Source organism: Orcinus orca, chromosome 6 (genome assembly GCF_937001465.1).
Source record: "Orcinus orca chromosome 6, mOrcOrc1.1, whole genome shotgun sequence".
In the NCBI taxonomy this organism is placed as follows: Eukaryota; Metazoa; Chordata; class Mammalia; order Artiodactyla; family Delphinidae; genus Orcinus; species Orcinus orca.
This window is the reverse complement of record NC_064564.1, coordinates 112,125,743-112,138,710: the sequence shown is the minus strand read 5'-3', so window position 1 is coordinate 112,138,710 and position 12,968 is coordinate 112,125,743. Positions and strand designations below refer to the sequence as shown.

At 43.2% G+C, this 12,968-nt stretch overlaps 1 protein-coding gene across 22 annotated transcripts in view; it reads right to left on the bottom strand.

Moving 5' to 3' along the window:
* Positions 1-12,968, bottom strand: part of RALGPS1 (Ral GEF with PH domain and SH3 binding motif 1) — a 287,326-nt gene that overhangs the window by 227,659 nt on the left and 46,699 nt on the right. For all 22 annotated transcript variants that reach the window (XM_049710721.1, XM_049710726.1, XM_049710727.1 and 19 more), the window contains one exon: positions 1,515-1,565. In XM_049710721.1, the coding sequence (XP_049566678.1) occupies positions 1,515-1,565 (51 nt within the window). The remainder of the gene's footprint in view (positions 1-1,514; positions 1,566-12,968) is intronic.

Below are 12,968 nucleotides of genomic sequence, written 5' to 3'. Positions count from 1 at the left end.
GGGTTCAGCTGAGAACTAAGGCAACCATCGCACAACTACTTCCCCAAGAGGCTCCAACATGTAGTGTGTTGGGCTGTCTTCTGTTTTTGTTTTTAATTAGAAAGAATGTGTAATCCCACATTAGAAGAAAATAGAAAAAGACTGAAGTCAGCCAGTTCAAAAAAGCAAACATAGTTCTTCCCCCAAAACCTAATGAATACAACACACACACATAAACACACACACACACACACACCGAAATACAAATCACTGCCACGTCTTCACACAAATGCTGAGTGCAGCTAGCAATACTAGTTTCCCCCTAATGTGTGGTGGGTTGGATGCCAGCTCTAGGAAGGCCTGGATCCTTTGTCTGGCTTTGTATTAAAATATGCTGTTCTTCTCAAAGTCTGTAAGAAGAAGGGCATCATGTTAAGAGTGGTGTTCTGGAATTCACACCATAGTTTTGACATATCCACCACCCACACCCCTCTTCTCTGAAATCTGCACCCCACTCACAAGGTTGGGTCCTCTCAGCTGTTCTCGCTCATCTTGGCCACCTACTCCTGACCTGAGTCTCTGAACCAGCACCGGACACGGGTCTCAGTGGGGCTGGACTAAGATTTGCTGGTTCAGGTGTGGAAGGTGGCTTCCACAGCATCACGTAAATATGGGCCCTTCGGGGAGGCCAGGTTGGACCACAGGGGCAGACAGGACAGAGGGCAGGAGAGAGAGGAGAGGGGAAAGCAGAGGAGAGGGAAAAGCAGAGGAGAGGCAGGGAGCAGGGAGAGGGCTTGTGTCCTGCTCGGCTCTTCAGGTTGCCTGAACTCCATGCCACAGGTTCTGAAAGTGCCCCCTTTATGCTTGTAACAAATTCTTCTTCTGCCTATTCAGCTACTCGAAATGGATTTCTATTACTTGATAAGAAAACCAGAATCCTGTCTAAAATAACTGTAAAGCCTCGTTATCAACTGCTAAACATTTCCAGGGATTTTTTTTCGAAGACTAAAATCAACTTTTTTTCTCTTTATTGAATATGCTGTTTCTAAAAATATATGTATGCTTTTAACATGAATTTGTATGTGTTTTGTTGCGGCAACTGGCTTCAAAATCAGAAACAAGGCAACCACCAGCATTTGGTATCAACAGAAAGAAGGCTCTCTAGGAGATGTTCTCTCCCATCTCTGTCTCAACAGTGAGCATCTCCAGAAGAGGTGGCCTGGGCAAAGGAATCAGTGTGGCCAGGCCTGACTCAGGTGTGAAGGCGGTAGGCACCGACTGCCCACAGCCCTGCCAGAGGGGGCCAAATGCAGTGATATCCTCTGGAGAACCTAAACACCTGACTCAAAGAGTGAGCACCTCTGAGAATGGAAAGCTCCTGGATGCTCTCTTTAATGGGGGCTTAAATCAATAACGTGAGTTTATAGAGACTTCAAGAGAGAAACCGGGAAACTGAGTCAGTCTAACATGGCTGACTAAATCCTCCCCTCCCAGCCCCAGCATTAGTAGCAGAGTGTAAAGAACAAGGTACAGACCTCTGGCTGGATGGCTTTAAACACGGGTATGTCCATTAATGTGATCTGGCTCTGCAACAAAAGAGAATCGGGGTTAGAAAATACTGGAAACCAAAAACAGCTGTCATGTGACTTTGAAACTATACAGAGTAATAAAGTAATAAAGTTGTAATAAAGTACGACACTCAGAAGTCATACTTTCCCCCTTGAAATAAAAATCAAGATAGAGTAAAAAATTGGGTAAATTTTGAAAATGCCTCGCCCATCCCTTCCCTCTTCATAAATCTTGATCTACCCTTCCTCCTCGAACATGAGATGAACTTCCAATTTAAGAATTGAGGGACTTCCCTGGTGGTCCAGTGGGTAAGACTCCACATTCCCAATGCAGGGGGCCCGGGTTCACTCCCTGGTCGGGGAACTAGATCCCGCATGCATGCCGCAGCTAAGAAGTCCGCGTGCCACAACTAAAAGATCTCGCGTGCCGCAACTAAGTAAGACACAGCGCAGCCAAAATAAATTAATTAATTAATTTTAAAAAAAGAATTGATAATAGTAGTTTGGAGGGTGGGAGTGAAAGTAAGGGGAACATTTTAAGTTTGGATATTTTCGTTCTATTTGACTTTTTGTTTCAAGTATGAATTACTTTTACAATTTTTAAAAGTTGCAGACACCATATTATAAGTTAGCATGCTAAACAGAGACACTATCTATTACTGTAAATTTTTTTTTTTAAATTGTGGCTTATAGAAAGTGTACGTTTCTTCTGAAGCCTAAGCCTCCTCTAAATTATATGGTAAAGTGCTATTCAAGATGCATCCACAGACCAGTGTTGGACCATGAACTGTTTATTCCACCAGCCCACAATGAGATAATTACGGAATTTGAGAGCAAGCATTTGGAAACTTTTATAGCAATCCCCATGACATTTTTATTGTATTTTTTTAAAGTATCAGTCATTAACTGATGGGAAAGGAAAAAACTGGTCCTTTATCACAGCTAGCTTGAGAAGCACTAGTTCTGTCAATAGGGAAAACACACATCCAGTTAAAAATCTGTTCCCATTGCTAGAAGCTCATCAGGTGACAGTAAGAGAAAGCGTCATTGCTGACAGCTTTGCAGGCCAAGGCATGGACTGGGCTGACTTCACATGACCTATACCTATCTCCATATGTCACATGGGATGCCAGGAACCAGTTAACAGATGCTTCTGTGACAGGCCAAGGAAAGGAGAGATGAGAGCTTCTGGATGCCCACTAATGAGAGAAGACACCTGTCCATTGTATACAGGGCATCTGGGAGGACATGATGCACTGAACAGACATGGGCTCTGGAATCCACAGGGCTTGGGCATAACTTAATAGCAATATTCTCTTTGACACATGACTTTAACCTCTCCCAGTTTCAGCTGCCACATGTAGAATATGGTGACAATAATCCCTATCTAATAGGATCGTTGTGAGAATTCAAGGCAAGAGGTACAGAATGCCTGGCACCTAATAGATGCCCTCTCTGTATATGTATATGTGTACATATATGTGTGTGTACACATACAGGTGCCAGGCATTCTGTACCTCTTGTCTTGCATTTTCACAAAGATCATATACATGTTTACATATCATAATTTTTTTGGCAAAAGAGGAGTCACATAGATGGGCTTGTGTATTGGCATATGAACTTATGGTTCCTGCCCAATACATGAGCTAGGAAATAAGGGACCATTAATTTGTTTGAACATCCGTGCTTCAAAGTTGCTCTAAAAAATACTTAAAGGAGGGCTTCCCTGGTAGTGCAGTGGTTGGGAGTCTGCCTGCCGATGCAGGGGACACGGGTTCATGCCCTGGTCCGGGAAGATCCCACATGCCACGGAGCGGCTGGGCCCACTAAGCCTGCGCGTCTGGAGCCTGTGGTCCGCAATGGGAGAGGCCACAACAGTGAGAGGCCCACGTACCACAAAAAAAAAAAAAAAAAAAAAAAACACTTAAAGGAGGCTGTTACATCAAGTCAGCAAATACTGTCATGAGAAAAAATCTCGTGTCAAGAATACATTGGAGAAAAATGGCAACACACATGGCATGTCAGCTGTAACCACAATCCAGGGCTTAGGTGCAGAATTGTGGTCACCTCTTGGCACAATTTAAAGGTGGTCCAAGATCACTGGATTTCTGGGAAACACAGGATGCAGGCCAAAGCATACCATCTCCAGGGCTGAGGAGGAGACGGAAATAAGGAGGCGGCTTCACCCCTCCAAGGGGCTGGTGCTCATCATGGGCACTGAGGTGAAATGCCTCCACTAACGGAAGCTCAGGAGAGACGTGGATGGCACCAGGGAGTCTGAGCTCTTCCACCTCTGGGTCCACCCACCTGTGGCAAGCAGGCCCTGGACGTCAGCACAACATGAGTGGTTACTATGTGCTGAAGCCCGCGGGCTTGTGTGTCTGGCCCAGAGCTACAGGGCCCTAAGCTCCGTCCCAGGCAGTGCAAATAGACTGGAATTTCTCCTGCCAGACCCATGGAGATTGTTAGCGAAGTGCTCCTCACACGTGGATTAATTCTGCCATCCTGGGGAACAGAAAGGCCTTGTGAAAACAGGAGATTTCAGCTGAGAGCTCACAGGGCCTTGGAAATCTCTCCCGCAGTTCAAGTTAACTCCCAATCCGGAAGAACCGGCAGGATGCTTGTAATGTCCCTTAGGAAAAGAACCAAAAGTCTGCTAATATGAAAATGAGAAAACTTCCTTTCCATCCTGCCATCAGTTCTAGGGTTTGCTACTGAATTTCCAAATGATGTATTAAAATAGTGACTTTATTTATTTATTTATTTTTGCGGTACACGGGCTTCTTACTGTTGTGGCCTCTCCCGTTGCGGAGCACAGGCTCAGAAGCCATGGCTCACGGGCCCAGCCGCTCCGCGGCATGTAGGATCCTCCCGGACCGGGGCACAAACCCTTGTCCCCTGCATCGGCAGGCGGACTCTCAACCACTGTGCCACCAGGGAAGCCCTAAAATAGTGACTTTACACTTCATAGTTTTTTGGATGGTCCGAGTTTCAAATATTCTGATTCCCACTCAGACCATAAATCAGAGAATGTGTTCAGGTATTTTATTCAAGACAAACCACAACAGAGGACACGAGACTGAAAATAGAATGGTTGGTCCCAAACACACAATCAGAGGGTTTTCAGAAGAATCTCTCCTATTTCTATCTTCTCGATTCTGGCCAAAAAAGATGCAGTGTCCAGAGTAAGAATACATAGATAGATAATCATCAGATTATAAATTTCATGTCATTTTACTACAAAGCCAAACACACGTAGAAAAGGTTGCTGATGAGCAATCCTTCTCCAGAAGTTGGAGGCAGGCAGTTTTACCAAAAAGGAGGATGTGGGTAGGAGTGGGAACCGAAGGGCGAGGTCAGGTCCTGCCCCTTTCACAGCTGGCTCCCAGGCTCCTAGGGGTGTGGCACAGCCTCAACAGAAACACAAGACAATGAGGCCCTCGTGGTTCCTGCCGTGGTGAGGGCACGTGCCTGTGATGAGGACACTCAGGAACAAGTCTCTTATGGCTTCTCCTTATTTTCGAAAATAAAGCCTTAATACGGGCTATCCAATTAAGCTAGTCACCTGGCAATGCCTTCCTTCACCTTAACCCCTTCTCCCACCTCCTCCCTCCTAGCCCAGGGCCCCCTACAAATCCATGATTTTTAAGGAAATGGCCAATCTCCACATATTACAGAACATTTCTGTAGAGATGAAGCTTTCAGAATGGAGGGACCTAGTGGATCACGTCACAATACAGCCCTACAGAAAAAGAGGAGGTGGCTTTATGTGGATAAATGACAGCAAATTAGCCAAAAAGAAAACAAACTGGTTTTTGCATATGTTGAATGTAGTGTTTTTCCCCCTAACAGTGGCTGACTAAATCCCCTCTTCCCAGCCACAACCTTATAGTATAAGGCTCTCCCCGAGTCCAAATATACAAAGAAAGCTGTTGGCAAATCAGTGGTATGTCTTATAATAGAAGATATCTTTCAATTTGCATTTAGATCAATCCAAATGAGCCCCAGGAGGGCTCACGGAACAAAAAGTAATCAGCTCCAAAGATACATTCCTGCTTCTACTCCCAGAGCTGCTGTGTCTGACAATTTTAGAATCATAGTCAAGGAAAACAAATTAAAGAGGAAGACACCATTTGTGGTCCATCAGTGCCATCACAACTAATGGGACTATGAGTTGCTCAGTTCTTTTTGGAAAGTAATCTGGCAGTAACCCATAAAAAAAAGTTCTTAACATTTTATTTTTTAATGTCAAACTTATAAAAAATTTGCGAGAATAATATGATAAACTCTATAACCTTTCACCTAGCTTCATTATTAACATTTGGCCTCATTTCCTTTATTTTTATGTATATAATTATATACATATATATCTATAAAATTATACACACACACACACACACATTTTTTCTGAACCATTTGAGAGTAAAATAGAGATATTATGACTCTTCACCTCTTAATCCTTCAGCATTTTATTTCCCAAGAACAAGATGATCCTCTTACATAACGATAAAATTATTATACTTGGGAAATTTATCATTGGTACAACCGTATTATCTAATATACAGTCCACATTCAAAATTTGCTAATTATCCCAATACTGTCTTTTACAGCGAGTTTTTCTTCATCCAGGATCAGGCACTATGTTTAGATATTATCTCCTAAAAATTGAAATGAGCATACTATTGACACAGCAATACCAATTCGTACAGAAAGAAAAGCACAGGTATATAAGAAGATTAGAGAGAGAGAGATCTACATTTAGATACAGAGATGCATATAGATGTTTACTGAACAATTATTTGTAGTAGAAAAAATCTGGAAGTAATCTAGAAGGCCATCAAAAAAGGAACTTGTTGGAAAAAAGTATGGTACATGCAGACTCTGGAATATTATGCAGCTATTAAAAATAGAGAATTAAATCTATACATATTGATCTAGAAGAATGTCCATGATCTGCTGATGACAAAGACAAGTTCCTGCTTTGCTTTGTGCTCTGCTTCCAGCCACTGGGGAGAAGGACTGAGGTCTAGCTGCAGAGCACCCCACTAAAACTATAAGGACCTTTGAAATTATCTTAACCCTTTTGACCATAAAATGACACACATTAACAGGAAACCACATTAAACAAATGCATGGTTTGATGACTTAATTATAAGACGAACACCTTATAACCGTCATCCAGGTCAAGAAACAGCCACCCCAATCGATGGCAGAATGGACCCCAGAAATGTGGTATATACACACAATGGAGTATTATTTGACCTTAAAAAGAAAGGAAATTCTGACACATGCAACAACATAGATGAACCTCAAGGACATTATGCCAAGTGAAATAAGCCAGTTACAAAAAGACAAACAAACACTGTATGGTTCCACTTATATGAGATACCTGGAGTAGTCAGATTCATAGAGACAGAAAGTAAATGGTGTGGGCTGGGGGGAATGGAGAGTTGTTTAATGGGCACAGAGTTTCGGGTCTGCAAGATGAAAACAGCTCTGAAGACTGGTTGCACAGTAGTGTGAGTGTACTTAACACAACTGAACTGTACATTTTAAATGGTTAAGATGGTAATTTTTGTGTTACATATAGTTCACCACAATTAAGAAAAAAAAAAGAGTTCCTCCATGTGCCTTGTCCCAATCACAAGTCCCTCCCTCCTGTCAAAAGTAACCACTATCTTGACTTTCGTCAAGTTTCTCTATAATTTTATCACCCAAGTAGTTTACCAAGACTATATCTTGGTATTGACCATTCTGGGTTGCCCTGGCATGACCAAGAACTTGCATTGAGTGCCAAGATTTATTTATTGGATCAATGGAATGTCACATACAAGGGGGAAATCTAGTTCAGAGTTCGGTCATCCTCCTTGTCATTGGAATGCTAGAATTCCTCAACTGAGTTATGAACTTGGTGGGGGGGGTTCCAGCCAAGATGGAGTAACAGTATATTCTTTCAATATGTAGGTTTGAATCTTTTTTTATTTTGTGAACATCTTCTTAAATTATAGTTTAAGTATTTGTTCAGTTTCCTTGCCTTTTATTCTCCTCTTTCAGGGATTTACATTATTTGTATGTTGGATCTTCTTTGCTTATCATTAATATTTGTCACTTTTTTTAATGAATTTCTTTCTTTCTTTTTTTTTTTTTTTTTCTGCGGTACATGGGCCTCTCACTGTTGTGGCCCCTCCCGTTGCAAAGCACAGGCTCCGGACACGCAGGCTCAGCAGCCATGGCTCACGGGCCTAGCCGCTCCGCGGCATGTGGGATCTTCCCAGACCGGGGCACGAACCCGTGTCCCCTGCATCGGCAGGCGGTCTCTCAACCACTGTGCCACCAGAGAAGCCCCCAATTTATTTCTTTTTTTATGGCTGCGTTGGGTCTTCGTTGTTGCATGCAGGCTTTCTCTAGTTGTAGCAAGCGGGGGTTACTCTTCGTTGTGGTGCATGGGCTTCTCACTGCAGCGTCTTCTCTTTGTTGCAAGGCACAGGCTCTAGGCGCACAGGCTTCAGTAGTTGTGGCATGTGGGCTCAGTTGTTGTGGCTCATGGGCTCTAGAGCCGGGCTCTAGATTGCAGGCTCAGTAGTTGTGGCGCACGGGGTTAGCTGCTCCACGGCATGTGGGAATCTTTCCGGATCAGGGCTCGAACCCGTGTCCCCTTCATTGACAGGTGGATTCTTAACCACTGCACCACCAGGGAAGTCCTAGCACTTTTTTCAAAGTCTTATTATCTCTTTCTTCATTTATTTTGATCTTAAAATTTTTCCTCCCTTAAGGCATTTTCTGTTATGTTTATCTATTCTTGTGTTCCTTCTACTTCAACATTCATTTCCAAAATAACTTTTATTTTCAATGCTTTCCTAACTCTGCCACCTCATTTCTGAGATCTTTCTATTTCAGACTTATGTTGTTCATGTCTTACAGTGTGATCTTAATATTTTCTCTTAGCTTATTTTGAAATAGAAAGGTTATAGTTTTTATCTGTTTTAAGGCATGTCTTTCTGGCATGCTTTCGTTATCTACAGCATTCTGTCCTTACTCTTTTTTTCTTATAATAACTTTGAAAGACTTGATATCAATAATTTTCTGTTGCTTATTTTTATGTAAAATTAGCTTTCCTAATTTTCTAGAGGGGAACATGGTTCAGGGTAGCTTTTCTAACTTCATATAGCTCTTCTTTTGGTTACTTTCATGTAGTGTTCAACAACATGCAGTTGCTTTTTGAGATTTCACACACACACACACACACACACACACACACACATTTACTTAGACCTCCTTTTTCCTTAACTTTCCCTATCCTGATCATTTTCAGTCCACTCCCATACTGAATTTCTCTCTGATATGGAGCCTTCTTCTGGAAGTGAGCCCTGGTTGGTTGGTCTCAAGAGCTCATAGGGCTAGTCCACAGATCTCTTCCACCCATCCATTATCTGAGTGGTCAAAATTCCTGTCAATTTCAGTTGCTATTCTCACATTAATCTGCCGAACTTTCCAGTGAATTCCTGATGGAAATTCTGCGGTTCTCCTATTCTCTGGTCTGTCAAATGCCCCAATACTTACTTCTGCTTTCTCTTATACTGAAGCTGATACTCTGCAGGTCTTTTTGATACTGGTGGAGTATCCACAGCCATTTGTATTTTGGGTTTGATAGGGATAACTTGACACCTAATTTTATTGTAAATATTTCTCATGGGTTTCAGGGTTTGCTATCTAGTTGTTCTGGATGTTTTTACGTGGGGATTCAGGGAGAATAAAGAACTATGCTGCCGCCACCGCCATCTTCCCAGAATCACTCAAATGATTTTTTTATTGGACTCTTGTGTCTGGCTTTTTCCTTTCTTTCATATTATTAGACAGGAAACTAAAATACCAGGTGGTCTGGTTCAGTTCCAACACCTGGCAGCTCCAATACTTCCCCAAAGACCAAAGACCCCAGGGGACCTGGCTTCACATCTAAGCTGAAGACACGCTGGCTCTGGCAGGAGCAGCCAAGTGTTAGTGCTGCACCCTCAGAGCCTTCACTGCCCTTCCCTAGAGTCTTCCCAGACTGGGCTGGGCTGAGCAACACTCTAGGGCTGAGACTAGAAAACCAGGCCCAAAATCTCACCAAGGGGTCTGGCTGGACAATGATGTTCTAGGCGCAGCCTAACTCTCTGCCTTTCCACGTGGGGAACAACTATAAAGGGATTTTTAAACCTCATTATTGCTTCATTCCTTTCACAAAGCTAAAAAACACAGCTCAAAAATACAACAAGCAGGGCTTCCCTGGTGGCTCAGTGGTTAAGAACCTGCCTGCCAACGCAGTGGACACTGGTTCGAGCCCTGGTCCGGGAAGATCCTACATGCCACAGAGCAACGAAGCCCGTGCACCACAACTACTGAGCCTGCGTGCTGCAACTACTGAAGCCTGCACGCCTAGAGCCCATGCTCCACAACAAATAGAAGCTACTGCAATGAGAAGCCCGCGCACCGCAACAAAGAGTAGCTCCCGCTCGCTGCAACTAGAGAAAACCCGCGCACAGCAACGCAGACCCAATGCAGCCTAAATAAATAAATAAATACTACAAGCAGACAAAAGCAAATAGAATATAGAAGCTAAGCCAGCAAGGTCCATGATGTCTTCTACAGGAGAGAGATGCACTATAGTTTTGTGCCTGAGAGGACAGACTAGCACTACGCTGTCTAATACAGTGGTCACTAGCCTCACGCGGCTATTGAGGATCTGAAATGTCGCCAGCGCTCTTAAGTTTAGAAGACTACATTGAGTTTTGAAGATTTAGTGTGAAAAAAGAATGCAAAGTATCTCAACAATTTCATGTTGTTTACAGGTTGAAATGATAATATTTTAGATACAGCAAGTTAAATAAAAAATATTTTTAAAGTAATTTCACCTTTTTTAATGTGGCTACTAAAATTTTTTTAATTGCATATGTGGCTCAGATTGTATTTCTACTCGTCTAGAATGTCAGAAGCCTTGGTTTTAAAGCCCAGACAGATAATGCCACTTACTATCTGTGTGAAGAGGTGATTTTCCTCTCTATACTGGTGACAGTATACTGGGAATAATAAATATGCCTAATTTGTAAGGCTGTGGTGAAAAGTACATTAGATTAATGCATGTAAAACATTTAGCACAAGACCTAGACAAAGTAGGTGTTCAAAAGTGGGAGCTGCCGGGCTTCCCTGGTGGCGCAGTGGTTGAGAGTCTGCCTGCCGATGCAGGGGACGCGGGTTCGTGCCCCGATCTGGGAGGATCCCACGTGCCGCGGAGCAGCTAGGCCCGTGAGCCATGGCCGCTGGGCCTGCGCGTCCGGAGCCTGTGCTCCGCAGCAGGAGAGGCCATAGCAGTGAGAGGCCCGCGTACCACAAAAAAAAAAAAAAAAAAAAAAAAAAAGTGGGAGCTGCCCTTGTTATCACCATCCAGCATTAGGGGAATAATCAGGAGATGAAGGTTTCAGACCTGGCTCTGCCCACATCTGGCTATATGATCCAGGTTAAAAAAAAAACAATCTCTTAGATCCTTAGTTTCTTTCTTAGAAAATCGGGAGCTAATAATCTGCCTCATCAGGTTGTTCTGAGGACTGAATTCTTCTAGTCAACGTGTACTATGAGAGAGGCACTATTCTGGGCAATGGGGAAAGAGCCGTGAAAGAGATAAAGTTCCTGTCCTTCAGGAGTTTGCATTCTAGTGGAGGAGCCAGACCATACAAAACACTATTACAGAATGTAATGTAGGGCAGTCATTAGAGATATGAAGAAAACAGAGCAGGGTCAGGGAAGCGTGTGATGTACAGATGCTACTTTAGCCCGTGAAATTCCTGTCTAGGGCTGACATCTGAACAGAGACTGGGAGACATGTGGGAAAGAGCCATTAGGACAGAAGGAAGAAGAAGCACAGGACCCTGAGGCAGGGGGATGCCAGGTGAGTCTGGGGAAGAAAGAGGCAGCTGGCGTGTAGCTGGGGAGCAAGGAGATGGGGCAGGAGAGGAGGCTTGGCCAGACCACGGGGCCCTGGAGGCTCACGAGGAATTCCGGATCTCATTCTAGTATAAGGGAGCCCCTAAAGAGTTTTACACTGGTTTTAAAAGGATCCCTCAGACACACTGAGGGAGGTGACATATGTGCCAGGCTCAGCATGGCCTGGCACAAAGTAAATGTGGGAGCAAGCGATGGCAGAGCAAAGAGATGGGGCCCACTTAGCTCCACAGACCCCTGGAGGGCACCAAACCTGTTACAGCAAGGGGACTGGGAAAAAGTGGGCATGGCCGGAAATAATTCCGTGGTTCTGCAGAGAAATGCAGCCCTGGGCAGCGCTTGCAATCAGGTCACCCCAGAGCTGACGTCCTCCCTCCACCCTCAAAGTGCACAAGGAAGAAACCAGGTCATGGCAAAACGAGGAGCCAAGCCTGCTCCTCCACAACAAAGAAGCACAGGGTCCGACCAGCAGCAACACACTGGCTGAAGGAAAAACAATTCTTTTTAATTTATAATTACAGAATTTGTTCAAATAATATTGTCTATCATTGTAGAAAACAGTCATTGTAAAAATATAGAGAGTAAAAATAAACAAAAAGAAGAAAAATTAAATTCCAATTATTTAGAATCCTACAACCAGAAACTACAGTAAATAATATGTTTGGCTATATAGGTATCCACGTATTTAAGAATATGTAAACATCGGATCTAGACCTCTTCTTATGCAAATATAAATATGTAGGTGTTGTGCATGCTTTTTAAAAATGGCACTATTCTCTGTAAGTTGTGATGTAACCCAGCGGTCCCCAACCTTTTTGGCACCAGAGACCGGTTTCGTGGAAGACAATTTTTCCACCAGGTGGGGAGGAGCGGACGGTTCAGGCAGCAATGCGAGCGATGGGCAGCGGCAGATGAAGCTTCGCTCGCTCGCCCGCCGCTCACCTCCTGCTGTGCGGCCCGCTTCCTAACAGGCCGCGGACCAGTACCGGTCCTCAGCCCAGGGGTTGGGGACCCCTGCTGTAACCTGTTCCTTTCACTTACTATTCATATATATTGTGTACGCCTTCCAAGGTAGTTAAATTCCTAGATAGACAGCTTCCTGTTTTTTTAATCCTTCCAAGTTATTTATTATTTTGCTTTCATATAATTATATTATACATTCCTTCCTTAATTCTTTTTTTAATTTTGATCTTTATAGCAACGCAACAAGTACTAAAATTAATTTTGTAATGCATCTGTAACCAGATAGGTACAAAGGTTTTTCTGCTCCAACAATTTTTCCAAACCAGGTACTACAATACACCTACTGAAAATATTTGTGGGTTTCTTTATTTTTAAAAACTTTTTATTGAAATATAGTTTATTCACAATGTTGTGTTAGTTTTAGGTGTACAGCAAAGTGGTTCAGCTATATATATATATATATATATATATATTCTTTTTTTT